At 47.5% G+C, this 27,641-nt stretch overlaps 1 protein-coding gene across 11 annotated transcripts in view; it reads right to left on the bottom strand.

The window, feature by feature from the left end:
* Positions 1-4,204: 4,204 nt before the first annotated feature.
* Positions 4,205-27,641, bottom strand: part of LOC143037985 (protein phosphatase 1 regulatory subunit 3B-like) — a 271,022-nt gene continuing 247,585 nt past the window's right edge. For all 11 annotated transcript variants that reach the window (XM_076206755.1, XM_076206756.1, XM_076206758.1 and 8 more), the window contains 2 exons: positions 26,239-27,384; positions 4,205-10,331 (listed from right to left, as the gene is read on the bottom strand). In XM_076206755.1, the coding sequence (XP_076062870.1) occupies positions 26,998-27,384 (387 nt within the window). In that variant the 3' untranslated portion in view covers positions 4,205-10,331; positions 26,239-26,997. The remainder of the gene's footprint in view (positions 10,332-26,238; positions 27,385-27,641) is intronic.

The raw sequence follows: 27,641 nt of genomic DNA, 5'->3' as shown, positions 1-27,641 counted from the left end.
AGTTATCTCGAATTATGACAAAAGAAACAATATAGATTTAATATATCTAGACTTTGCAAAAGCTTTTGATACCGTCCCACACGAAAGACTACTTACTAAATTAGCTTTGCATGGAATAAGTGGTAGCCTATTAGGTTGGACTAGTAATTGGTTGAATGGTCGAAAACAGAGAGTTGTTTTAAATGGAAAAACTTCTGGATGGAAAAGTGTTGCAAGTGGAGTTCCTCAGGGTTCCGTTCTTGGACCACTTCTATTCATAGTATATATAAATGATATAGACCATGGACTAAAATCTACTGTTTCCAAATTTGCTGATGATACAAAACTGTGCGGAGTGGCAAATGATCACTCAAACCAATTAGATATTCAAGAAGATTTAGATCAATTACAGAAATGGTCTGAAAAGTGGCTAATGAAATTTAACACAAGTAAATGCAAGGTAATGCACATAGGTAAAAATAACAGTAAGTACGATTACAAGTTATTTGGAAATTCGTTAACAAAAGTGGATAGTGAAAAATATCTCGGCGTAATTATCAGTAACGACCTCAAATCATCTAGGCAGTGTATTTCAGCCTCTGAGAAAGTGTATTTCAGCCTCTGAGAAAGCAAATAAGATTCTGGGACTGATTGCGCGATCTTTTGATTTCAAAAGTCCATCACTCATTAACAAGCTATATAAATCGTTAGTTCGTCCACATTTGGAATATGCTGTTTCTGTATGGTCACCGAATCTCATTAAAGACATTGACAGACTGGAAAAAGTACAACGGCGAGCCACAAAACTGATTCCAAATATCAAAAATAAATCATACGAAAATCGACTAAAACACATGAATCTGTTTTCCCTAAAAAAGCGTAGACTCAGAGGTGACTTGATACAGGTCTTTAAGATTTTAAAGGGAATTGACAACATCAAAAGTGACAAAATTTTCACATTGAATGAGAATCAGACAAGAAACAATGGTCTCAAACTATCCGGAAATAGATTCAATTTGGAAGTAGGTAGAAACAACTTTGCCAACCGTGTAGTAAATGAATGGAATAAACTTCCTGCACAGGTAGTGCAATGTAGTTCAGTTCGAAGCTTTAAGAATCAGTTAGATAAATACCTAAGTAAGATGCTATAATGATTATAATTTATCTTATATTATTTGATTTTGTTTTGTTATCATTTGTCTGTCTGATTTTCATTTATTATTAGTTATATGTCAATTTATTATTATTTACTATTTACCTGTTTGTTTATTATTTAACTATACCTATGCATTTATTTATGTATTTTATTTGTTATTTACATTATTATAGTTTTTATTTATTGTTTTATTATAAATATGATTTTTTTTCGCATCCGACCTAGATAGGGATCAAAAGGTCTCCTGTCGGCATGCTCCGCCTTTGTAATCCTTTGTAATCCTTCACCATGATCTTGGATCACGTGTTGGACTCGTGATCGACAGCTATTTCCCTACCGTAAGAGAGCTCAGAGCTCATATATATGACCGATCTATGGGTAATGTGTGTGTGTGTATTTACCTAGTTGTATTTACCTAGTTGTATTTTACGGGAAGGGGAGCTATGCTCGTGGGGTCCCGTCTTCATTTCTCATTTTATCTAAACAATTTTTAAATTCATGTATTGTTTTTGCACACACCACTTTCTCATCTAACTTGTTCCAACTGTCTATTACTCTGTGTGGAAAGCTGTTCTTTTTCAAATCTCTTCTATAGCTGTCTTTTCTTATTTTCTTTCCGTGTCCTCTTGTATTTCTGTCATCCCATTTTATCAGATTCTCTCTATCAGTAATTTCTATGCCTTTCATGATTCTGTAAATAGCTATCAAATCTCCTCTCTCTCTTCTTTGCTCTAGTGTCTGTAGTTCAAGTTTTTGTATGTGTGTGTGTGTGTGTGTGTGTGTGTGTGTGTGTGCGCGCGCATGTTTTTGTGTGTTAATACCGGTGTTTTGTGTGTGTGTGTGTGTGTATACATGTGTGCTTGCTTGCGTGCGCGCGCGCGTGTGTGTGTGTGTACGCGCGCACGCGTTCGAACTCCTGCCCCTGTTTGTCCCTGTCTACCTACAAACAGGGGCGACGTAACCCTACCTAAAGGACAGAAACGCTGGAGAATTATCCGTCATAATAATTCTCTTTCTTGTCGCGCGCGCGCCTTTCGACAACAGAAAAACCCACTGTAACCTCCGGAGACGCCCCCCACCCCCCCGTCCCCCTCGCCCTCTCCCCCGTCTCCCTTCCCCCCCATGACTTCGATGCTACCAAGAACAACTTCCCAGAGGAAATCCCGCCGAAGAATCGTCAAGTCAAAACACCAAAGGTACTAGGCCCACTTGGTCACATGACAATTTAGAATTTTTTACTTTAGTAGCAGAATATATATGTTTTCATTATCATGTGGAGGAAGTGAACTTGAAGGGACGACCGAAGACGAGATGGATGGATGGATGGAGTGAAGGGGGTGTTGAGCAAGAGGGGAATGCCTGTTGAGCAAAGAAGGGAGAGGGCAGGAGATAGGGATAGGTGGAGAGTGACTGTGTATAGATGATACTTTTCTGCAAGGAAGGGAGGGATGGGGGGTGGGGGGTTGGGGTGGGTAGGGGGGTGCTTGTGTGTAAATGATATTTTGACGCATTCCAAAGGGATTTCTCCCCGTCTTCTCTTTTTCTCCATAAGGGAATGGAAGGGGGGGGAGGTCGCCCATTAAGTGAAGTGACCTTGCTGTGGATGTACTGTGTCTTGCTACATTGCCTCTGACCCAGGGCAGTGGGGGGAGGGGATGCAAGGATGACCTGTCATCCATGAGGAGCTAAGATGAGGGGTGGAGGGGTGGTGGATTGGAGTGGAAGGGGTAGAAATAGGTAAATGACTTTGATTTGGCTACCTCCCTTATAAGAAGGAAAAAACCCTTGGTATATAGATATGCATACGAGTATATTATATATATATATATATATATATATATATATATATATATGCTAATAAGAACACGGGTACGTGTGTTCACTTATGCAAAGTAGACCACTTGGAAAAAGTGGTCTACTTTGCATATATATATATATATATATATATATATATATATATATATATATATATATATATATATATAAATGAAGTCCTCTTATTATTCTGTTCTCCAAGTCACCACTTATTTCTAGTCCCTTCCGTAGAGTAACATGTTCGGGCTTAAGTGCAGACAATTCTAATCAGGTAACGTGTGAACTCTGGACAAAATGGTGTCTCGTATTTTTATCATCGTCGTCATCGTCATCCATATCACCACCCCCATCCTCTTCATCAATCATTATCACAATCATCATCATTCATTTATTTATGCCATTTACTTTCCTTTTAACGAAATTCTCCTGAACATCCCCACCACGAACTCGCTTCGATATTTCCCCTGAAGAGATCGAAGCTGAAGAACATTTGCTCCAGCCTTTGCAGCACCAGCAGGAGTCAGACCTCCATTTCATCCTCTCCAAAGACCGCTCCAGACTTACTCGAATCGTCGTGGTTATGTCCAACTTGTTCAAATCGACCTTGTGTGCGTCTTAAGCAAGCCGGACCTCCTGCGCGGGCCACACTGCGTCGTTCGATGAACTCCTCCTCTTCGGCGAAGTCCAGGAGTTACTTCGGCAGTCTAGAATGGCCTTGAACGACCCTGGGCGTCGTCTACTCTCCGAGGGTTTACCCACGTGATGACGTCATGTGATACTATGATGACGTCACCTACATCAGGAAGCTTCTTAACCTACGAGGAAACTGGTCGTGAGGGCAACCATGATCAACGGGTTTCCCATGGATGTCTTTATATTTATTTATTTTCTATATTTAGGAACAAGTTCTGTTTTTTATATTCAGAAAAGTTATTTCTTCCATACCAATCAATTTTTATTTGTAATTTTTATTTTTATTTTATTTTGGGTGTTTTAGATTGTCTTATATACTTTCATGTGACTTTTTCAGTTGCAAAGGGGCTTATGATCATCCCTTATGAAGTTACGTTTTAAGAGGATTTATATGTAATGTATCTCTTCATAAATCACACTTTGTGAAGTAAAGTTTTAGATGACGTAACTGTAACGTAGTTATCTTTTCGTTATAACCACAAAAATTCGGTAGTTCACTTTCCTTGCTGGAGTCCTGAACTCGCAGATAACGCTCATCAAAAAGGCGAATAAAATCAAATCTTTAAGTTATTTTCTTTATTTTGAAGAGGAAACAAATTTGTATACATAGAAAAAATGGAGACCTGGATCTCTTTCACTACGATAGTTATCATGGGCGGGGCGGAGAGGAGCAAACAAGGTTGGCAGGTGGCCAATCCAACGACTATGACCAACAACGGCGACATAACACAACCGTTGTCGGTTCGGTGGAGAGCACACGCTGTCTTGTTACCGTGGTCTGTTTGGACGTGCCCACAGGACGAAGAGGAGGAAGGGGGGGGGGGGTCCTTGGGGGTGGGGGTGAGGAAGATACAGGGGTTGGGGGTTGAAAGGACCGGGGGGGGGGGTTAAAGAGCTCCGTCAAATTTTGGGGACATCTGCAAACAAAGTTTGGTAACAGAATTCTAGATTCAAAACGGGGTGCAGGAAAACCATGTCTAAGCCCAGCGTTTTCTAAGGCGGCAATATTGGCCAAGTTTGTAAGACTAACCCCTCTTCTTCTTCTTAAATGCCGCCTAATTTGATTTATGCAAATCTGTGCTTCAAATCAACCTGAGCAGACGACATTGTCAGCGTTGGTGGTTGTTCTCTGAAGACTTATGGGTGGACCTGAGGGGGTTGGCGGGTTCGAACCTAGAAATGACGTTTGTTCAGTGACCCAAAGCGTCTTCACCTGGACGTGCACGTTTTGGGGAAACCTGGATCGTGGACTTGGATTTAGCATCAGACACGAATGTTGTGCGGTTTCCACATAACCAGCCAATATGTAAATAAACTGGACGATATACAGACTCGCACTGGTGAGAGGTGGCATTCCATCACTTTCCCAACAGACTTTGCAACCTGCAACCATGTCACGATGTTGGCGGTTATGTGGACACGCCTCCAGAGAGGTTCGTCCACGCATGTCACCAACAAGTAGCCTCCTGAACGAAACGAAGCCCTGGGTTCATCCGGTAATGGAATGAATCTCTATCACATTCCGGGCCTTTCGTCCAAGCTTGTCACATGTTGGCAATACACGTGGACACCCCTTTATGAGGTTGACAGGTTTTAGAACAGGAGCTATGGGGCCGTTTCTAGGCACAATGGGGCAGGATATAGTTTGCTCCACAACCAGGGAGGTTGTAATGGGGTTTGCAGCCTAACCTTAATCCACCAAAGCCCAAAAAATACTCTAGCAATTTTGTTCTGGCTATGTTCATACGATTTTTTTTATTTAGCTAAAGAAATTCGTGGACCTTGATGGGTTAAGTCAGCGCGTTAAGCAAACGACCCGCGTGACCCCGTGTTGTGTGACCTGACACAAGTGACTTGTGACCTAATACGAGAGCCAATTGGAACGACAATGGCGGCGCCGTGGAGCAAGGCACGTATTACAAACACACTTACACCAACATATACATCACTGGACGCATGGACGATCCAGAGTCAAACCAAGGATCGTCTAAAGTCCTCAGACTACGATGTCCACGGCGCCATTTGATCCAAAGAAGATAATGGTGACAACAACAATGGTGATGATAATGGTAAACCCCACCGCACCCATATCCTGCCTCGTCCGTGCAAACCAATATATCAGGGAAAGAGGAGTGGATGGGTGGGTGGATGGGTGGGTGGAGTTCCTTATGGAGATCCACAAGACTCAGCACAGATCTCCCAGGAACTACATATCGATCAGCTTAATAACCTAAGACCTCCCCTCTCTCCATTCCGAGCGCAGACAGTGGATATGGGGTGGGTGATGGGTGCAGAATCGGCAAGGCAGTTCTCGGAATTAAAGCAAATTGAATGATGTTCCTTTTATCATAAGAGGTATATCATAGTTGACTTACGACAAAACACGGCCGCGGGGTGGTTCGCCCCGACATAATGGCCTGTCCCTGTAGACTATATCCGCCCTATCCCTGCAGACTATGCGAGTATCTACAGCGTTCTACATAGTACAACGCTGCGGGAGGAAAAGTCACCCACAGCCTGTTAGGTCTTCAACCCTCGCGTTGCCCTACGCAGCAACTAGGAATAACAAGGGTAAGAAAACTTGACAGGGTAATGTGGTAAAATAAAAAATAAAAAAGAACGAGAGAAACTTTGCATTACTAAAACTGTCAAACATTGTACCATATCGTCACCACCATTCCGACCACCATTTTGTAGTCTTCGCCATTTTGAATTCTCAGGCGCGGCCAGCGCAGCCTTTCAGGCCACAAAACAACACAAGCGCGGTAGCAGACCACCCTACAACCCAGATCGTGCCAGACACCACGACACCCAGGTGAAAGACGATGACAACTCGCCCAGGTCCACGGACCATTTGTCTGTCAATTACCACCACGCGGACACAAACTACCGCTTAACCCGCAGACGGCGGCGATGGTTATTTTTTTTCTTCTGGCTGCTGCCAGGCGGTTTTTATTCAGTTTAGGGAAACCCCCCGCCGTTTGAGGGTGGATGCAAACATTGGCTCTGGAAAACATACTTTCTAAAACCTATACATACGAGTAATCATTGCGAACCCTCCCACCCGTTCCCTTCTCCCTACCCAGAATTAATCCACAAGCCGACGCTGTAGAGTCCAGACAGGCTCGTGGCACTCCTTTAGGCGTGGCTACAGGGAGGCACTCAAGACAGCGAGCAGCTTCCCACTTTCTTCAATACGAAGAAACGAGCAGAATCTTAGTATTTTTTTGTCAAGAAACACACGCTAAATAATACAACCCCTACTACAGTGAACTATTAAAAACTTCAAGTGTTACATAAAATAGTTATCTTCTCGTGGCTACATATGTCACAGTAGTATAGTAGGTATATTACATATCAGTTCCTTTAAACCATTATAAAATTACATAGTATATAACAATTGATGTTCAATCAAGAATCCATATGCTTTATAATTTTTCATTGCAGTTACATGTTCAGTAATTATACAGCCACAATAACTGCCATAAAAACATAACACTTCCTATCACAGAATATAATGGCATTACATATTATTATTGAATCGGTTTGGAAGTAAGAGGGGGGTTACATACATCAGGCCACAGCATATCTATCGACAGATGACAGTTTGCCAAGTGACTGGCACTGCAAGAAGAAAGGCAAAGTGAAGATGGCACTGTTGTCCACGTAGTCAAAGTGCCAGGTGGCATAAGGCAAAACATACATCCTCCATACATATATGTATACATGCATTTTCATATATACACCCGTACATGTGTATATATACATATCCAAAGAAGTATATATACATATACACACATTACGTAAACGGAAGTGAATCATCCAAAAAAAACTATCATCTTAATTGTAGCAATATTTTGAAGAAGAAAAAAAAAGTTAACATATTGCAATTCGTTTTCCTTGATCCAATCCTGGAAGCACATAAGAACCCTAGTTACCAAGCAAGAATTGTTACCTGCATCCCAGCCCTTATTTACACAATACATCATTTTCCTTGTTAAGAGCGTGCCCCCCCTCTTGCCACTAATAATTTTCCAGACTAAGTCTTGCAAGTCTAGAGGTGATCACACCGACTATTCCAGTCACATGCTGACCTGGTTACAAGAACCGGTATTCCTGGCGATCAATAACACAGCAAAAGAATCCCACTTCCATCAATACATCCATCAACTTAAGAAACCATAACAACCATACTTAAATACTTCTGATCGACACTTCCAAATTGCAACACGACTAAAAAATTGAGAGAAAAAAAAAAAAAATACTCTCATGACCAATCACTTCTAAGTAAACATACCCAATCTTGCTGCTTCTATATCATTACAATTCTTAAAACTCATCCTGCCGTTAAATAATACTTCCCCATGACCAATTCACTTTTTATCAGATTTTGTGAGACCATACCAACAGCTTCCTGACATCCTTCGTCACAGAGAAATACTCCAGACCTGGCTAAACCCACAATCTACTACGAGGTCAAACTAACTGCAAATACTGCTTCCAAGTGACCACACCTCGTAGTACTTTCCATGAACAAATCTCTTCTATAAATCCTACTCCTCCTCAATTTTCCTGTTGGGCTAAAAGTGGTTCCCTGGATCGGTCTTCTCTCTCCTACTCTTCAAACAAGGTAACATGTCTTGATCATCTTTAAATGAAACCCTGACCGTATCTAGAATTTTTTTTTAAGACTTTCCACTTCCTTAAAGTAGCACGGTGGATGGAAACGCACCTTCCACCAGCAATCAAGTATCCGGAAGTGCTAACATACTTTAACATTTCACTTTCACATGGCTATACATGAATCCTGACCAATCCCTTCAGACACTTTTCCATCACAAGGATATGCATGACCGAACTCCTGACCTATTCTACATTCCTCCGAGTGCCTATCTACAGAAATGCCACTCCAGCAAACAATCTACTGAGCATACATTACCCAGGCCATTCTCTTCGTTTCAGTGCAACATAGTTTCCTTAAAGCACTCAGTGTAGAATTCAAACTTCCTACAGCGAGTTTCCATACCTATGCCGTGCTTCATCTTCCAGTGCATTCTTCGATACAGAAAAAAATACCGTTTCTTGTAACGTACTTGCGGAGGGCCATACCAAAATTCCAACTCTCTTCAGGCGACCATCCCCTTACGATGAAATGCTTACTGAGAGCAAACTCCTGGATCTTCCTGCTTCTAAGGAAGATTATCTTCACTGTGCAAGAAAAGGGAAGGAATGGTTCCATCTCGCCCCATTTCTTGTTCCAGTAACATCACAGCGCTTGCGGGGGAGACCTCCCTTCCTCTTTCTTCACAGTGCTTCCACAACATCGTTCCAGCAACTTCATGATACTTCCAAAGGACACCCGACTTCACATTATCCCTTGGAGACAGGAAGAGGAGCTTCTTGACTTGTTCGTACACTTCCGATACTTCCGTGGAGCTCTCAGTGAAGCATTTCGTCGACTTATCGTTCCGGAGAGTCCTGTCCAGCGACTTCAACAATTTCAATGCTCCATGCCAGCGACTTCACAGGAGGCCGTTCCAGGACCTTCTTAACACCTCCGGGATGAACTTTCTTCGGGTTTCTGGAAGTTACCTTGAGGCATTCCAGTGACTCTTGCAGATCTTCCGTCTTCATCACGCGTCCTTCCAGGGAACCACCTCAGCTTTATCTTCTTTCAAGGAGGCCATCACGTAACTTCTACCAATATTTTTTCGAACCACATCTGTCTGGGATCTTTCCTAGGATCACTTTTGTAGCTAAATCTCCCGAAAAAAAAACTTTCATGGCACTTTGAATGTTTCAAGGGGACCATTCATGTTTCCTATGATGCTCTCTAGGAAACCGTGGCACGACCTCTATGTTAATCTGCCTTGCAGACATTCATCCACAGTTAGCGCGATTTGTGATATCAATGTTGCTAAATCTCTTGGACAAAGTAGGGCAACTTCTACTTTCCCAAGAGCATTGATGCCACTCACTTTTACACTTCTATTACTTTTATCACCAGTCTTTCCAAGGCACAAAACTGTGTCTTGTTTTTAGTAGATCTCGTTTGGCAAGGATTTAATCATACTTGAGTCATGTTTCTTCATCACAAACTTTTGCATGACCCTAGTTTGCAGTATGAACAAGATTTTTGCATTACCTGGTTGTCAAATCTTTCCTTTTTTTTCTTTTTTTTTTTTTACTCGAGGGTGAGAAATCTTGGTCAAAAGCATTTTTCATAGTCATTTCCATAGCAAATCACTAAACACCCTACAACGCCTTTATGGTTATTTTTTTTTTCCAGATATACCAACAACTAAAGGATATGCTTTTCAACATATGCTACGCAACCCACGTTGCGCTTCAGGTTGTGCGGCATACTTCCATGCCAAAGACTTCGCAGACCCAGAAAAACAAAAGCAGGAAACCAAGACCGTAGTCTTGTTTTAAACCAAGCAGACCACCTGGAGGGGGCCGAACACATGCACACAGTAGAAAGATGTCGTTTGAGAACTTCATTGTAAAACAGAGAGTCTGAAGGTGTTCGTGTCTGTTCCATTCGCCTTTTGAGGACTTCATTGTAAAACAGGAGTCTGTAGGTGTTCGTGTCTGTTCCAGTCGCAGAGAAGGTTTGCCCCGGTGGCTTGGAAGAGCAGAAGAAATGCTGGATTCGATGACATGACTAGACCAGCATCCAGAGGGTCTGGAAAGAGAAGAGAACGAAAAATTAAGGAAAAGGACGACGATAATTGGGATCACTCTGAAAATAAATGGAATAACTCTGAAGCTAACCAGTGACTGTTACCAGCCCTCCAAGTAGAGAGAATTATGTGTATACTGTTGCCTTAGCCGCCTCCATTAAATTGGAGTTTACTTACACTTGTCCAACACCTGTTCATGGTTAAAGTAGTTAGGTTGATACTAAACAGCTATGCCGCAGAGGCGTGACCTTCAAACTGCTAAGCTCAACTAGAACGAGTTTAGGCGCAACTACCCAGTTAGAGCACACTTAACGTGGTTATACATCGTTTCAGTGGGTGTAAAGGGGGAAAAGTGACAATCACCTTATGGCAATATTGACAGACTGACAAGCGTTGCCGCAAAGTGAGTCTACCGGTTCGTCATCCTAAAGGTGTGTTTTGCTCCGTGTGATTGATTAATAGACCACGACCATGACCATCATCACCACCACCACCACCACCACCACCACCACCACCACCACCACGACTACCACCACCACGACTACCACCACCACCACCACGACTACTACCACCACCACCACCACCACCACCACCACGACTACCACCACCACCACGACTACTACCACCACCACCACCACCACCACCACCACGACTACCACCACCACCACGACTACCACCACCACCACCACCACCATCACCAAAACGTTACTTAATGCTGACCAAATATACGATCATGATCATCATAAACTTTATGATGGGGAGGGGGGAGGGGGGCGTGGAAGAGGGGAGGGGGAAGAGGGGAGGGGGAAGAGGGGAGGGGGAAGAGGGGAGGGGGAAGAGGGGAGGGGGAAGAGGGGAGGGGGAAGAGGGGAGGGGGAAGAGGGGAGGGGGAAGAAGGAGGGGGAGGGCGTAACCTTGTACATGGTAACAAGTGTTTGGATGCGTGGCCACGAATCGAACATGGGTCTCTCTCCCTCTCCCTCTCTCTCTCTCAATTCCCAAGCACTGAGTGGGAATCCTAAAGTACTGTTATTTATAAATCATACTGTGTGTGTTTGTACGTGCGTTTACCTAAAAAGAAAGGAGCAACGCTCGTAGAGCCCCGTTTCCTACTCTCCAACTTGTACCTAACTTCAAATTCATATACATTTCCAACTGTCTATATCCATATTTTCCAATTATCATATTTAAATTCAAATTCATATATTGTTCCTGTGTGTGTGTGTGCGCGCGCGCGTTTCACCACGATCTTAGATCACGTGTTGGGCTTGTGATCGAGAGCTATTATCCTCCCGAATAAGATCTCAGAACTCAACATATATGACCCGATCTACGGGTAATGCCGTGACCTCACCCCCAAAATCCTTGCCCACCCGAGTTAGGGTGCCGGCTTGCAGTGCAGCCATTCTGATTATTTCTGTCCACGGGCAGGACTCGAAACTGGATCGCTGAATTTGCGGTCGAGAGCTGGTGCGTGCGTACGTGCGTGCGTGAGCCTAGGCCTACGCGTCGAACTGACGCCATCAACGTACTTCGCGAACTTTCGCGAAATTGCCTACGTGCGGTACTGCACGCTCACGAGGCCGGTACGCGAAAATCGATCTTTACACTGCCGTCTCCTCGTCCATCTCCTTCTTGTCCTCCTCCTCCTCCTCTTCGTAATCGCCTTCCCTGTCTTCCTCCTCTTCTTAATCCTCCTCCTTGTCTTCCTCCTCCTCGTCCATCTCTTTCTTGTCCTCCTCCTCCTCCTCTTCGCAATTGCCTTCCTTGTCTTCCTCCTCTTCTTCTTAATCCTCCTCCTCGTCCATCTCCTTGGCCGCCTCCTCTTCCTCTTCGCAATCGCCTTCCTTGTCTTCTTCTTAATCCTCCTCCTCGTCTTCCTCCTCCTCTTCATTTCCGTCCTCCTCCTCCTCCTCTTCGCAATCGCCCTCATTGTCTTCTTGCTCCTCCACTTCTTCCTCTCCCTTCTCAGATTTCTTGTTTGTCTGTCTGTCTGTCCCAGAGGACTCACCCCCCACCCCGTTCACTCCTCTTCCCTCTTCATCACCAAGCAGCTGGGGGGGGGGGGGTTCCTCCCTACCCGCCGCATCAATTTCGTATCCTCCCCCTCCTCCCCCCCAATACCTTCCTCAAAGACGGAGAACCCGACCAGGCGGTGGAGGACCTCTGATATACTGACGAAGGAATCTACGTTTTCATCCGGATCGAAGAGGAGGAAGAAGAGGAGGAAGAGATGGAGGGAGAAGAAGAATAGGAGTAGAATGAGGAGGCGGGGTGAGGAGGCGGGGGTGATGAGGATGGAGGAGGGAGGAGGAGGAGGAAGAGGAAGAGAAGAGGAAAAGGAGGCGGTAAGGATGAGAAGAAAAGTGAAGGAGGAGGAGGAGGTGAGGAGGAAGAGAAGGATGAGGATGAGGATGAGGAGGATGAGGTGAAAAGGAAAAGAGGAGGAGGAGGAGGAGGAGGAGGAGGAGGAGGAGGAGGAGGAGGAGGAGGAGGAGGAGGAGGAGGAGGAGGAGGAGGAGGAGGAGGAGGAGGAGGAGGAGGACCCGTTAATGCCACACCCGGTACCAGACAAGAGGCCGACCTTGTGATGTTACTAGTAATGCCCTCCAGCCCCCCCTTTCCCCCTCAAACTCCGGATGAGCTGTGCACCAGCCTACCGCCGGGCATTTCGTCTCGAGTCTGTTCGTTCCGTCTGCGCGGAGAATTGCTTCTGGACCACGAAGATCGAAACTATGCGATTATATAATAATTGCTGATGAACTTGCCATTAAAAAAAAAAAAAAAAAAAAAAAAAAAAAAAAATATATATATATACAGTATATATATATATTATATAAAGGTAATAAAGTAGAATAAAATAAAATACATCAACAAATAAATACATCGACAAATGAACAAATAGAAAAGCAAATATATCGAGTGAAACAAAAAAAAAAAAAAATTCACAAAACGAAACTAATACAAAAAACAAAATTGAATACATAAAATATATTAACCAAAGAATACAAATATACAATTAAACAGATCAAATAAAAGCGACGTGGAGGCACTTTGCCTAATATTGATTTTATTCTGGCTATCGCCAAGCGATTTCCTTCAGCCAGAGGCCTCTCAGCGTCGTCGTGGTCTGAACACTTCACAATGACAAATACATTTACACAACAGAGTCCTGTGGTTTGATGGGTCAGTTCCATTTGTCCCCAACAAGCCAGAGAACCGGGGTTCGATTCCCCGGCCGGGCGGAGATAAGTTGGTTTTGTCTCCTTTCACGTGTAACCCCTGTTCACCTAGCAGTGAGTAGGTACGGGACGTTAGTCAAGGAGTTGTGACCTTGCTGTCCCGGTGTGTGGTGTGTGAGTGGTCTCAGACTTACCCAGAGATCGGCAAATAATGAGCTCTGAGCTCACTGCCGTAGGGTGGTGTCTGGCTGTCTCGACAGAGACTGCAGCAGATCCGAGGTGAATACACACACACACACACACACACACACACACACACACACACACACACCAGCTATTTCTTAGCTTACTATTTTTTTTAATGCTTGTAACAACTTTTCACTGTCATAGTTGTATGTTATAATTCTGTAGGTTGTATATTTTCAGCAGTAATGCTATTATACCCAATAAACCGTATATTATTATTATTACGCGCACACACGCACGCACACACACACACACACACACACACACACACACACAGAGCATGTATATCTTGCGTCCACAGACTCGAATGAAAGATTTGGGCGTGAGACTCGGGCGGAATCAAGGACAGGAGGGCACGCCCACGCCCACCAAAGCTTCGTATACTTCCTACGGCGCGGGCGGGATTGCCCTGTACAAGGATAGAATCACTGGTGAATTATAGTCTCAGGATACGCTATCGCTATACGAGAAACTGTTCAACTGAACAAGGGTTCCCTGAATGTAACGAGTTCAAAATAGGATGTTAAAAAAAAAAAAAAAAAAAAAAGTTCCATCGCGGTCATTTTAAACCCGAACCACCCCCCACTTTACCATCCCCCCTAAATTCCCTCCCCCTTCCCCCCTTCTCACCCCTCCCCCCAACCTCACACCTGCTATACTGAGCTGTCCCTTTGAACACAATAGCATCACTGTTACTGTGACATAGAGGAGAGAGGAGGAGGAGGAAGGGAGGGAGAGAGGAGGGGGAAAGGGGGAGAGGGGGGAAGGGGGGAAGAGATATCGATCAAACGTGGAGCATACATTCAAAGAGCGGAAGAGAGAGAGAGAGAGAGAGAGAGAGAGAGAGAGAGAGAGAGAGAGAGAGAGAGAGAGAGAGAGAGAGAGAGAGAGAGAGAGAGAGAGAGAGAGATAGATAGATAAAGAGAGCACAATTACTCTTCCTCACTCCTTCCCCTCCATTGCAGCCGCAAGCGACTCGCCGCGCGGAGTACAACTTCCTTATATGGGGACCTGATCCTTGCCGCCATCCCTCCTCCGTCCATTCAGGCATCACGTGATCACCGCTCCGTCGGCGACCTGACCTTCGCCAGTCCGTTGGCCACACGGTTCCTCTCTCCTTCAGAGGTCCTAGGAGAAAGTCGCGGCACCACCCCAGTCTCCCGCCACCCGCCTCCCGTCACCTTCAGGTCCCGGCGCGAGGGCAGTGTGACGTCATGAGGGCGGTGTGACGTCATGAGGGCGGTGTGACGTCATGAGGGCGGTGTGACGTCATGTGGAGTTATTCCGATACGGTCCCCTGTTGAGCAGCGCGGTGTCGGATAGGTCCAATAGGTACACATATATACATACACATACACACACACACACACACGACGATCAAGAAAAAAAGTTTTACTGTGCGTGAAAGCTGTAGGTCCATACTCCTCCTCCAGATATGCCCCCCTTCCCCCTCCCCCCGCGACCCCCACAGTGAACAAGACAGAGACAGATGGGCATCAACCATCAGATATCAACCCGAGATTGGTAACCATACCACTAACCAGCACCAGAAAACGGAATGCGGTATACCTACTTCTCAACTCCCATTTTCCTTTTCAACGTTCAATCTTGGTACTATGAAGAAAATTAATGATTTTCCGACTACAAATTCTTGGTGAAGCCTTGCCGGACACCTTCTCCTCCAGACCTAAATCCCATCGAAGTTCTCAAATCTGTTAGGCGTGAAATCTCAACTGACAGGACCCCCAAGGCGCATGCGCGTCCCGCCTCGCCAAGTCACGCCTTGATGGGCCTAGTCTGACCGTTACGCCTAAGCCTACCTGCCCTTGAGTCATCTCGCTCCTCGGCTCGAATGGAGAGACCATCCTCCTCCTCCTCTTCCTCCTCCTTCTCCTCTTCCTCCTCCTCCTTATTCCTTCTCTTCCTCCTCCTCCTCGGCTTTGGTCTTCGATGTTATCTCCGCCAGACCATGGACAGAACAGAAGTCTCCGCATGTTCTTCTGTCACGCAGTTTGGAGAAGCTTTCAAGCACAACTACAAGCACCCTTCGTCGATTCAACCACATCCGCAAATTTTAAATACTAAAAAAAAAAGATGCATCAAAGGCGAGGAAGAGGAGGAAGGCGAGGAAGAAGAGGAAGGAGGATGAAGAGGAGGAGGAGGAAGAGGAGGAGGGAGGAAGGAGGAGGGAGGGAGGAGGAAGAGGAAGAGTATGAGGAAGGAGGAAGAGGAGGAAGGAGGAAGAGGAGGAGGAAGGCGAGGGTTCAATACTGTGCCGAAGAGGTGTCATACAAGGTAGTGAAATATCTAAGGGGAATAGCTCAACAGAATGATAAAAATAAATAAGTAAAAAAAAATATATAAATGAACATTCTTATCTGAATGGAGAAGAGTCTCTCATCATAAAAACATTGTGTAACTCTGGTCCGTAGGGGTGAAAGTCCCACTTCATCCCGGAAGGAAACTGATGCAATTCTGTGGACCTTATCATTTCAGGACAAATTGTGTAAATTTTGATCGTCCGAGGAATCCGACCTCCATCTCTACCCGACATCCATCTCTATCCTTTGATTTTATATGGTTTAACGTCACAAATCCCCCTATCAGAAGGCTAGGACGGTGCCCCTCACAGATGGCATTGTAGCGTGGAATTTAATGAACCATGCCCTTGGTTCAACTTCGCCGGTGGCAGGATTCGAACCGCCATCCCTCTCGACCTTCGCCGCAAAACCCTTTGATTTACTCCATCTTCATATCTGTGGCATCCCCTCCCTCCCATCCAGTCGCCGTGGAAGTCAAAATCCATGCCTTATATAAACAGTTACGAATGAATGGGGTGTCAAGGTGGAATGCATTCAAGAACTCCCCCTTCCCTCCGTGGTTGCTTGTCTAGCTATCCGCACACATGTGGATATAAGGCAGGGCCAAGGCAAACGGCCCTTGGGTAACTCCCTCCCCCCCCACCCCAACCTCTCCTCTCTACCTCACCACCACCACCACCACAACCTCCCCTCTCCCCTCCCACTACACATACCCACAGATGAAGTCTCCAATAACATTACAAGAACAGTCCCCGAGGACGCTCATGATATGCAGGATTCGAATTTGGATCTGTTCGTGTTAACTGAATTGTTTGGGTGTAGGTTAGTTTATATGAATCCCTTAATATATCACTCATTCTCTCACGCGCAGTAATATAACCCAAGTTAGAACCATACATGAATATGAAGCTATGGTGAATTGGACAATAAGAGACGGAACCCCACGAACGTTGCTCCTTTCCTGTATACACAGGAAAACTGAGGGAGGGGGAAAGATAGAGAGATAATACATTGAAGACCAACACTTTGAGGGCCCTCAGCAGCAGCAGCAGCAGCAGCAGCAGCAGTAGTAGTAGTAGTAGTAGTAGTAGTAGTAGTAGTAGTAGTAGTAGGAGTAGTAGTAGTGGTGGAGAGGAAGAAGGAAAAGAGGAAGAAGTAGAAGAAGTAAAAGTAGTAGAAGTAGAAGTAGAAGTAGTAGAAGTAGAAGAAGAAAAAAGAAGAAGAAGAAGAAAAAGGAGTCATATGCAAGACTTGGCAGGTATGATAGTCATGTGGGGATTCAGCACCACCAGCTGTACCCGGTGGGAGGGGGGGAGTGAGGGGAGAGAAGGGGGGTTGGGGAGGAACAATGGGAGTACAAGGCGAAAGCTGTAGGTCGGTGTGGAAAGACGGGGGGAAGGGGGGAAAAGGGGGAAGGGGGGAAGGGGGAAAGGGGGGGAAAGGGGGGAGTGAAAAAGTCCATAGGATCAGGAAGGGTGGAAGGGGTGGGGTGGAGTGGGGTGAGGAGGAGAAAAACACATTGTAGGAGAAAGTGGAGGAAGAAGGTGGAGGAGGAGAAAGGGGGGGGAGGTTCAGGAGAAGAGCGAGAGTGAGGCTGAGGACGAAGGAGGTATAGTTTGATAGGGGTGGGGGGAGATAGAGATAGAGGGAGAGGGAGAGAGGCAGAGACAGAGGGAGAGAGACAGACAGACAGAGAGAGACGGGGGAGGAGGGGGAGGGAGTGAGGGGGGAGGAGGGGGAGTGAGGGGGGAGGAGGGGGAGTGAGGGGGGAGGAGGGGGAGGGAGTGAGGGGGGAGGGGGGAGGGGGAGAGAGAGAGACAGGGGGAGGGAGGGAGGGAGGGGGGAGAGACACACAGATAGACAGACAGACACAGACACAGACACAGACACAGACACAGACACACACACACACACACACACACACACACACACACACACACACACACACACACACACACACACACACACACACACACACACACACACACACACACACACGGGGGACAAGACCCTAATCAAGGTGAAATTCTACAAGAAGACTTTAGGCTCAGCCGGCCACAGCTCAAAAGAAAGGGCCCCGGAAGGAGGATATTTTATGATGAAAATGAAAATGATTGATGAACATGACCCCAGACACTAAGCAAAGGTGTCCGTGGTGCAACGGCTAGGCCACGGACAGCGCGAGCGGCCATGGCCACCGCCGTGTCGCAACGGTGATGAAAGGGCCAAGGAGGAAGAGGTGATTCATTCATCGCGATGGGACTATCGAAGAGTGGCGCTGATCAAAAGTGGCACCACACACGTAGGACCACGCGTGCGCGTGTTCGTCATCTGGTCAGGTCACATTCCAACACCCTTGGCATCCCTCATGACACCTCGGGTCAACCCAATGAGACACCTATGCACCCTTCGGCACACCTCAGGACACCTTGGTATCCCTCTGAACACCTTGGGATACTTCGGGACGTAATGCCGCGGCTTACACAATCTTTCATCGGCAAGAGAACTTCCGGTCGTCGCGGAACCAAGGCACAGACAAAAAAAAAAAAAAAAAAAAAACATTTGCAGAGGATAAGACGAGGTCACTCACTCACTCACTCATTCACACACACGAACACACACACGCGAACACCTCGTGCCGCTGTGGTTAAGAGTTCTCGCCTGCCACTACGGCGGTCCGGGTTCGACTCCCGCCCAGGGCTGAAATAATTTCAGTATCGCTTCGCTGCGGGGTGTTACTCCAACTCTCATGGGCGGGGAGTTGTGTGTGTGTGTGTGTGTGTGTGTGTGTGTGTGTGTGTGTGTGTGTGTGTGTGTGTGTGTGTGTGTGTGTGTGTGTGTGTGTGTGTGTGTGTGTGTGTGTGTGTGTGTGTGTGTGTGTGTGTGTGTGTGTGTGTGTGTGTGTGTGTGTGTGTGCGTGTAAGGTCACAGTATTACCCATAGATCGGTCATACGAGCTCTGAGCTCTCATCCGGGAGATTAATAACTAGATCACAGTCCAACACGTGATCCAAGACCATGGTGAATCAAACCATGGTGAATCTCTCTCTCTCTCTCTCTCTCTCTCACACACACACACGTACGTCTGCAGCAGCTGGGAACTCGGGGTGAACAGACCAACAACCCACACACTGGCATCAGTATCAAGCGGCGCCTACTAGGAGCAACAATTGGGATTTCATTTGCCCATCCTAAACCTATGGCGCTACATCCTTTAACGTTTTCCATCAGGGGGTCTAGATCATGAGGGGAAGGGGGGTCGTCCCCTGGGGGGGGGAGGGAGTTCCTATGGGTTTCATGGGAAGGAGGGTTAGGATTAAGAATCTGAGTCCCCCCACTTTCCCCATCCCCTTTTATGTACCCCTCACTTCCTCATATATACTTGTACCTTAACTTCTTGTAAGCATTCTGCTGAAGAGGACTACAGATAGTAGTCGAAATATACAGTTTCCCTGTACTTCCGTCATTTTTTCTCCGATAGTGGGTTTATAGTGAACTCATAATGTTGTTTATTTTCCCACAATCTATACTTCTACCGATTCTACAATGCACGTCATCTTTACAGCATTATATTTTTAAACGTTATATATTAGATAAAGGTAAGGATTTCTTATTTCTCAGCAAGACCAACGAAGACGACTACGAGGACGACCTCGAGGCCGAGGACTACATACTTAACAAATGAGGTCACAAGCATTTGATGACAGCTAAATCTGGTGGCACCTGCAGTGGGTTGAACCAAGGGCCGGATGGCACTCGGAGGCACTCCGAGGCAGTGCCACCAAGAAAAGCGATTCTTATCTGAGCCCCAAGCATAGCAGGCCAATCACAGATGCCTTAGGCGTTAGTAAGCACGGCAGAGGTGCCCCAAAACTGAGGAAAGTGCACTAGCACGCACTCGAAGTACCACCCATCTGTACCTACCCCACCTCCTCGTCCTACACACTTTCCTCTTCCCACTAGGCACATTTTTTCAACGCCCCCCTTCTCCCAAACTCCCACCCACCCAACATAGAACTACCGAAAGTCCATCCTCCAAACACCCCAAAATATACACACACCCTCCCCCTTTCTCCAAATTCATCCAACCTACAAACTCTCACACCTCTTCCTTCCCTCCCTCCGTCCACAAATTTGCATAAGAGGCATCTCTTCCCACTATGCCCAGCTGCCCCTTCCCTCCACCCTCCTACCGCGCATGTTCGGGGAGGAGGAGGTACCCACTCTTGGCGAATTCTTCTTCTTTTGGCACCAACTACTGGCTAACGACATCGTCCTCCACGAACACCCTCCCTCCTCTCCAAAGGGGCTGTGTTTCTCCATGTAAGGGGGTAGTAGAAAATAATTGGTCGGGACGACCAAGGGTAGCTCCCGAGCCCTGTAAGAGGCTGGTAGATAAAGGTAGGCAAGTAGCTAGGTAGATAGGTGGCGAGAATTTAATTTTTACGAGTTAGATAACTGGTAAACACAGACAGCGAGGTCTCGTCCTCCAAAGAAGTTTACATCTACACTACCAATCCAAAAGCAATGTTATTGCCAACTCAACCACGGACTATCGGTGCGGTGAAGAGATTTGTTCCTATCTACTCTCGCCCTAGAAAATGGTGGGTGCTCATAGCTGGTATTTGGTTCTCTTTGGAAAGTATGACTTCGATTGTGTTTGTGCTTCACTCGTATATTATTTTTTGCTCGTTATCGATCTAAAAATTTCCTATCTGTAGGTTTCGATAGTGAAAGGTCACCCTTTCTCCCGGTATATGACTTGGTTCAAAAAGCAGTGTAGTAAGGCGTAGCTCTTCCGGAGCAGACCCAACATGCATAAGTTTATGTACATACACTGCGCGCGTGCGTGCGTGTGTGTGTGTGTGTGTGTGTGTGTGTGTGTGTGTGTGTGTGTGTGTGTGTGCACATAATAGCCTCTCACCACTACCATTAACCCCCAAAGACTCTCCCGCGCCTCCTTGGCCCACGGCCACGGCAGAAGACCAATTTCCCCGAGAGTCTTCACGAGCACTTCGCCCAGGCTCGAAGTCCCCCAAGAATGTCCTCGACCAACCTAAAGACCCCCAACCCCCCAGAAAAGACGTTTCGAAGCTTCTGACCCACCTGTACACCATCTGTCACCCGCCGCTGGCCAGCGCAATCGTGCTGCATGCCAATAGTGACCCGCTTAATGCCACTGAACAAAGACAGGCTCTCAACAAGCCTATGAAACTATAGAGGTATACGTAGTGGGAAAAGCGTACTTTCCAACTTCAACACAATAAGACGTATAAATTTAATCTGACTCGTAGGTTTACCTTGAAGTAGCACCGAAGACGTGTACACTACAACCACTATGCCAACACTCGTTACTGTACCAGATTCAATTGTCCACAACCCGTAACCTTTCGCAGTCTCCGTCAACAGAATCCCATAACTTTCGGTGATGCGCCAAGAACTTCACCTCCCCTCCCCCCTCTCACCCTCAGGCCACAATCAAGTGATGCTCGAATTCAGTGTCAGCATCGTCAGCTCAAACACTCGAACCCACCACACGCCACCACACTCTGTCAGCAATCAACCACACGCCTACCACCGACCCATCAGGAACCAACCACACGACCACCGCCGCCAGGTGGCGTGGGGTCAGGTTGCCCTCGAGGTTCCCCTCTTTGGTTGTTAGGTCGTCAGCCAAGTGATCTGTCAGCCAAGTGGTCAGCCAATGCGCTTGGAATGTGCACATAGTTTTGTGTACATCGTATTCGGGATAAAAAAAAATCACAATTCAGGCCTACTCCTTCAATGTACAATCTGAAGTCTCACACAGGACCACGCCTCCTCCCCCCCCCTCCCATTCGAGTCCCACTCCACCCGAGGTCTGATCTCACTCGAAGGACATTCGAGTCTCCAAAGGGTCTTCAGTGACCTGACCCGACCTCTGGGTCTCTCATGACCCCAGTGCTGGGCCGTGCACACAATTCTGTTGACCTCCTTCTCTGAAGGAGAACGACAGGGGCGGGGCACGATGGTTGTGTTGGATTAAGAGGGGGAAGGGAGGAGGGGGAAGGGAGGAGGGGGAAGGGAGGAGGGAGAAGGGAGGAGAAGGGAGGAGAAGGGAGGAGGAGGGAGGGGGAGGAGACGAGGAGGAGGAAATGGATAATGAAGTAGGAGATGAGGAAGAGAAGGAGGGCGAGGAGGTAGGACATGAGGAAGAGGAGGAAGAGGAGGAGGAGGAGGGCGAGGGGGTAGGACATGAGGAAGAGGAGGAGGAGGAGGAGGGCGAGGAGGTAGGACATGAGGAAGAGGAGGAAGAGGAGGTAGGAGACGAGGAGGAAGAGGAGGTAGGAGACGAGGAGGAAGAGGAGGTAGGAGACGAGGAGGAGGAGGGAAAGGAAAAGGAGAAGAAATGATAAAGACTAAGGCGATGTAGACAGGAAGACGAAGAGGTGTTTAGACAAAGTGTAAGGTGAAGGGGAAGGGGAGTGGGAAGTGGAGTGGGAAGTGGAGTGGGAAGTGGAGTGGGAACGGGCGGGCAGATCCACAAAGGGGGAAAAAAAGAGGACAACGAAAGAGGGGGAGAGGGGAAAGAGGGATGAGGGAGAGAGGGAAGATGGCGCAGCCAGCTGTTGGGGGCAAAGACGGAGGCGGCAGATCGAGGGGAAGAATGCAGCCAGGGAAACGGGGAGGGGGGGGGGAACGGGGGGAAGGGGGGAGTGCGAGGAAATGGGTGCCAGTAGATGGGACTAGGAACGAATAGGCGGGGAGGAGAGGGAGGAGAGGAAGGAGAGGGAGGAGGAGGAAGCGGAGGAAGAGGAGAAGAGGAGGTAGATGAGGAGGTAGAGGAAGAGAAGGTAAAAGAAGAGGAGGAAGAGGAGGCGGAAGGGGAGTAAGAGGAGGAGGAAGAGGAGGAAGGGGAGTAAGAGGAGGAGGAGGAAGAGGAGTAAGAGGAGTAAGAGGAGTAAGAGGAGGAAGAGGAGGAGGAGGAGTAAGAGGAGGAGGAGGAAGAGGAGTAAGAGGAGGAAGAGGAGTAAGAGGAGGAAGAGGAGGAGGAAGAGGAAAAAGAAGGAAGAGGAAAAAGAAGGAAGAGGAGGAAGAGGAAAAAGAAGGAAGAGGAGGAAGAAGGGGCAGTGTGAGTGGTGGTAGTGGTGGTGGTGGTAGTGGTGGTGGTAATGGTAGTGGTGGTGGTGGCGGGTGGAGTACTTTGGTGAGGTGCTGAGAGAACAAGAGACTAGCTGGGGGGATGGGGGAATGGGGGGAATGGGGGGATAGGCAGTAAACACATTAAGCCGTGAACAAGACTCCCCTCCCCTTCCGTCCCGCGTGGCACTTTTCCTTCTTTCCTGAGTGCCACCAGCCGATTTTATTCATCTTCGTGGTATCCTCCCCTAGGGAGGTAAGGGGAAAGGTAAGGGGGGAAGGTATGGGGGGGATGGAAGGGGGAAGGGAAGGGGGAAAGGACGGGGGAAGGGGAAAGGGGAAGGGAAAGTGAGGGGTGGCGGTTTGGATGGAAGGGGAGGGAGGGGAAGGAGGAAGGGGAGGGAGGGGAAGGAGGAAGGGGAGGGAGGGGAAGGAGGAAGGGGAGGGAGGGGAAGGAGGAAAGGGGAGGGAGGGGAAGGAGGAAAGGGGAGGGAGGGGAAGGAGGAAAGGGGAGGGAGGGGAAGGAGGAAAGGGGAGGGAGGGGAAGGAGGAAAGGGGAGGGAGGGGAAGGAGGAAGGGGAGGGAGGGGGGAGGGGAGGAGGAAGGGAAGGAGAAGGAAAGGGGAAGGGTAAAGGTAGACGGAAAAGGGAAAGGGGAAGGGTAAAGGTAGACGGGAAAGGGAAAGGGAAAGGGAAGGAAAAGGGCAAGGGGAAGGGTAAAGGAAGGGAGGAAAGGGTAAAGGGATGCTGTGGTGGAGTGGGGGTGGGAGGGGGAGTGGGGAGTGAGGGGAGTAGGGGTGAGAGGGGGAGGGGAGTAGGGGTGAGAGGGGGAGGGGAGTAGGGGTGAGAGGGGGAGGGGAGTAGGGGTGAGAGGGGGAGGGGAGTAGGGGTGAGAGGGGGAGGGGAGTAGGGGTGAGAGGGGGAGGCGGTGGGAAGAGGCTTCTGGGCGGGTCAAAGCATCAGGTGAACTGGAACAATACAAGATAGGGGGTGGGGGAGGGGGAGGGGGAAAGGGTGGGAGACGTTGTCAGGTAGAAAGGGAGAAAAGATACAATCTACCTCCCCCCTCTCTCTCTCTCCCTCTCCCTCTCGTGTGTATTCTGTGGCGCTTGAAAATCACTTAAAAAAAAAAAAAAAAGATGAAATGACAAACACAAAAAAAAAAAAAAAAGGACGAAAAGGTCAACGAAGACCTAGATGCAGTTATTGCAGAAGCAATAGGAACGTTACATTTGGAAAAAATCGTAACCTATCGTTCAACTGCTCATGTCGGACAACAGTATTTCAATATCTTTCGTACTGAGTACCACAATGTTTCGAGCACCACGAGTTCTCTTGAAACTGTATACACCTGTTCCGGCTACCACCTAAAGACTTTATTCAGCCATGCAAACCCCCCTCCTCCTCCTCCTCCTCCCTCTCCCCCTCCTCCTCTCCCCCTGCCCAGCAAAAGGCGTTGATAAACATGCACGAGTTATGGGGGCAGTCAATGCCAGGCAGAATTGGGGGGAAGGGGGGAACGGGGGGAAGAGAAGGGGGGAAAGGGGAAGGGGGGAAGAGGGGAAGAAGGGAGGGGAAGGGGGGGAGGGGCGTCTGGCCTGGTGATGAAAATGGGGGATGTGGGGGGAAAGTGGGGAAGGGGGGTAAGTGGGGGGGGGGCGTCGAGCCTGGTGACGGAATGGGGACAACGGAGGAGGTGGGAGGGGACGGCACGGAGGGACAGCGCCGTCATGGGCGAGAGTGAATAGAGAGTAGGCGTCGAGAAGAGCATAAGATCAAGAAGAGCATGAAAGAGAGTAGGTGAAGAGAGCATAAGTGTTAGTAGGTCTACAGAGGATTGTGAGTGAGAACTAGTTGGAAGAGCATACTAAGAGCATAGGTAGGGGTAGGGTAGGAGGGTAGGGTAAGGTAGGGTAAGGTAGGAGTACGATAGGGTAGGAGTACGATAGGGTAGGGTAGGGCAGGGTAGGAGTACGGTAGGGTAGGAGTACGGTAGGGTAGGAGTACGATAGGGTAGGAGTACGATAGGGTAGGAGTACGATAAGGTAGGAGTACGATAGGGTAGGAGTACGATAGGGTAGGGTAGGGCAGGGTAGGGTATTAGGGTAAGGTAGGGTAAGGTAGGATAAGGTAGGGTAGGGTAGGATAAGGTAGGGTAGAGTAGGGTAAGGTAAGGTAGGGTAGGGTAGGGTAAGGTAGGGTAGGGTAAGGTAGTAGGGTAAGGTAGTAGGGTAAGGTAGGAATAGGGTAGGGTAAGGTAGGAATAGGGTAGGGTAAGGTAGGAATAGGGTAGGGTAAGGTAGGAATAGGGTAGGGTAAGGTAGGAATAGGGTAGGGTAAGGTAGGAATAGGGTAGGGTAGGGTAGGGTAGGGTAGTGGGAAGGAGCGATTCATCGCGATCTTGGATCACGTGTTGGACTCGTGATCAATATATATCATCCTCCCAGATGAGAGCTCAGAGCTCATATATGGCCTGATTCATGGGTAATGTGACACACACAGGTAATAACAAACTACAATAACAGTAATATAATATAAAGATGATAAATTTCAGCGAAAAAATCCGTCGCCGAGCGATTTTATTCACTAATTAAAAATTAATCAAAATTAATTATTAATTAATCAAATAACCCCCCACCCACACACCCTCTCCCCCGTGCATAAAGGGGGGCATACCCACAGTAACCTACATTAAAAAATCATACAAAGGGCATACCTAAAGTAACCTACAAAGAAGAAATGTCTCGTAATCCAAGGGGATTAAATGTTCTAACTCACTGGTTAAGATAAACTCTAAACCCTACTATCGGGGAGCTCACAATTAATTATCACAATATACGTATTAGTTTATTTCTCATAATATCAACTACACCCTGTTCACACTAGCGGTTTCAACCGCAGCGGTCCAATTATAGTTTAAGTCAATGGAAGTGTTCACATACAACCGCGTACTGTTCTCTTGTCTGTGCGGTACCGCCGCGGTTTCCGTGCGGTTCAAACCGCTAGTGTGAACAGGGTCCAAGAGGATTGAAATCTGCTTACCTGTAACTAACTCCTTGGATGACCGTCAGTTGATTCTTTTCTTCTGCACTTGTTTAGACCAACGCTGCTGCCTCCAACACTGCTTCTCTTGTATAGTAGTAGTTGTAGTAGTAGTAGTAGTGGTGGTCGTGGTAGTGCTGGTGGTGGTGGTAGAAGTAGTAGTAGTAGTAGTAGTACTTGTGGTAGCAGTTGTAGAAGTACTCGTAGTTGTAGTAGTTGTAGTGGTGGTAGTGGTAGTAGTAATAGTACTAGTAATTGTTGTAGTAGTAGTACTAGTAGTTGTTGTTGTTGTAGTAGTAGTAGTAGTAGTAGTAGTAGTAGTAGTACCTGGGTATCACTGATGAAAGCTACTGCAGATTCCTGCAGATCACACGGACACACATTCACACACATACACAGAGTCTCTGTCGCTTTTCTGACACCGCACTACAGATGTGAATGTTTGGAGGGTAGGCGGGTGCTTTTGGAGGGTCTGGAGGAGTGGAGGAGGAAGGGGGAGGGGGGGGGATGGGTGGATGGTCGTTATCTCGCCCCGTCCACATACAGGCACTTCAACCATACTACTGCAGCGCCAAATGAGCCAAGGCACCTTCGCCAGTGCCCACCACCAGTCCTCCAAGCTCTTCGTCCATCTCTTCATTTCTCTTTTCTCTTTTTTTTTCTCTCTCTCCCTCAGGGGGGAACCCCGGACGAGCCCACGGGTGGTCCGTCCTCCCCCCCGCTGGTGAGATCCGTGAGGTCTCTTCCCCCTGGGGGGGATCACCAGTAGGGCGTGTCATTCAGCGTGAGATGGTTCCAGGAGGCAAACTCGCTCCAAGAATCCATCGTGACATTGTAGACGTCATTAGGTTTGCAGTCGTTCGTGGAAGTCTTAGGCCTGAAGGAGACGAGGACGTAGTTCTTCGAGTTGTTGTTGTCCCAGTACTCCTGGCCTTGGCACGAGAAGCAGACGCAGAACTCGACCTTGTCGGCCATGCCTGACGTAGGGAGTGGGAAGTCGAACTTGAAGGTGTCGTAGAGATCGTAAGAGATACCGGTAGCCGTTGTGGCAGAGGGAACGTATTCGCAGGTGATCTTGCTCGTGGTGGTCCAACTGTCCACCGTGTAACGTACCGTCACGGTCTTGTGGAAGTCCAAGTTTCGCACCTGTGGACGGAGAAAGAAAAAGACACATTAGCATAAAACAAGACCGGTGATTCCAGGCCTCTTTCATGAGAGACCCATAGCTGTGATTCCAGGCCTCCTCCATAAGGGACCCATGGTTTCATTGTATATGTATCTAATAGGCAATTACCTTGTTAGAACTGTATATGTAGCGCCTTCAATGTTTATGCATGCACACACACATATAGGAAAATGCACACTACAAAGTGAAACAACAAAAGTAAGAATGAGCGTTTTCA

The sequence above is a fragment of the Oratosquilla oratoria genome, chromosome 23 (assembly GCF_046742065.1).
Source record: "Oratosquilla oratoria isolate Oo_2021 chromosome 23, ASM4674206v1, whole genome shotgun sequence".
In the NCBI taxonomy this organism is placed as follows: Eukaryota; Metazoa; Arthropoda; class Malacostraca; order Stomatopoda; family Squillidae; genus Oratosquilla; species Oratosquilla oratoria.
The sequence above is the reverse complement of the archived record's forward strand: the minus strand, read 5'-3'. Positions and strand labels throughout refer to the sequence as shown.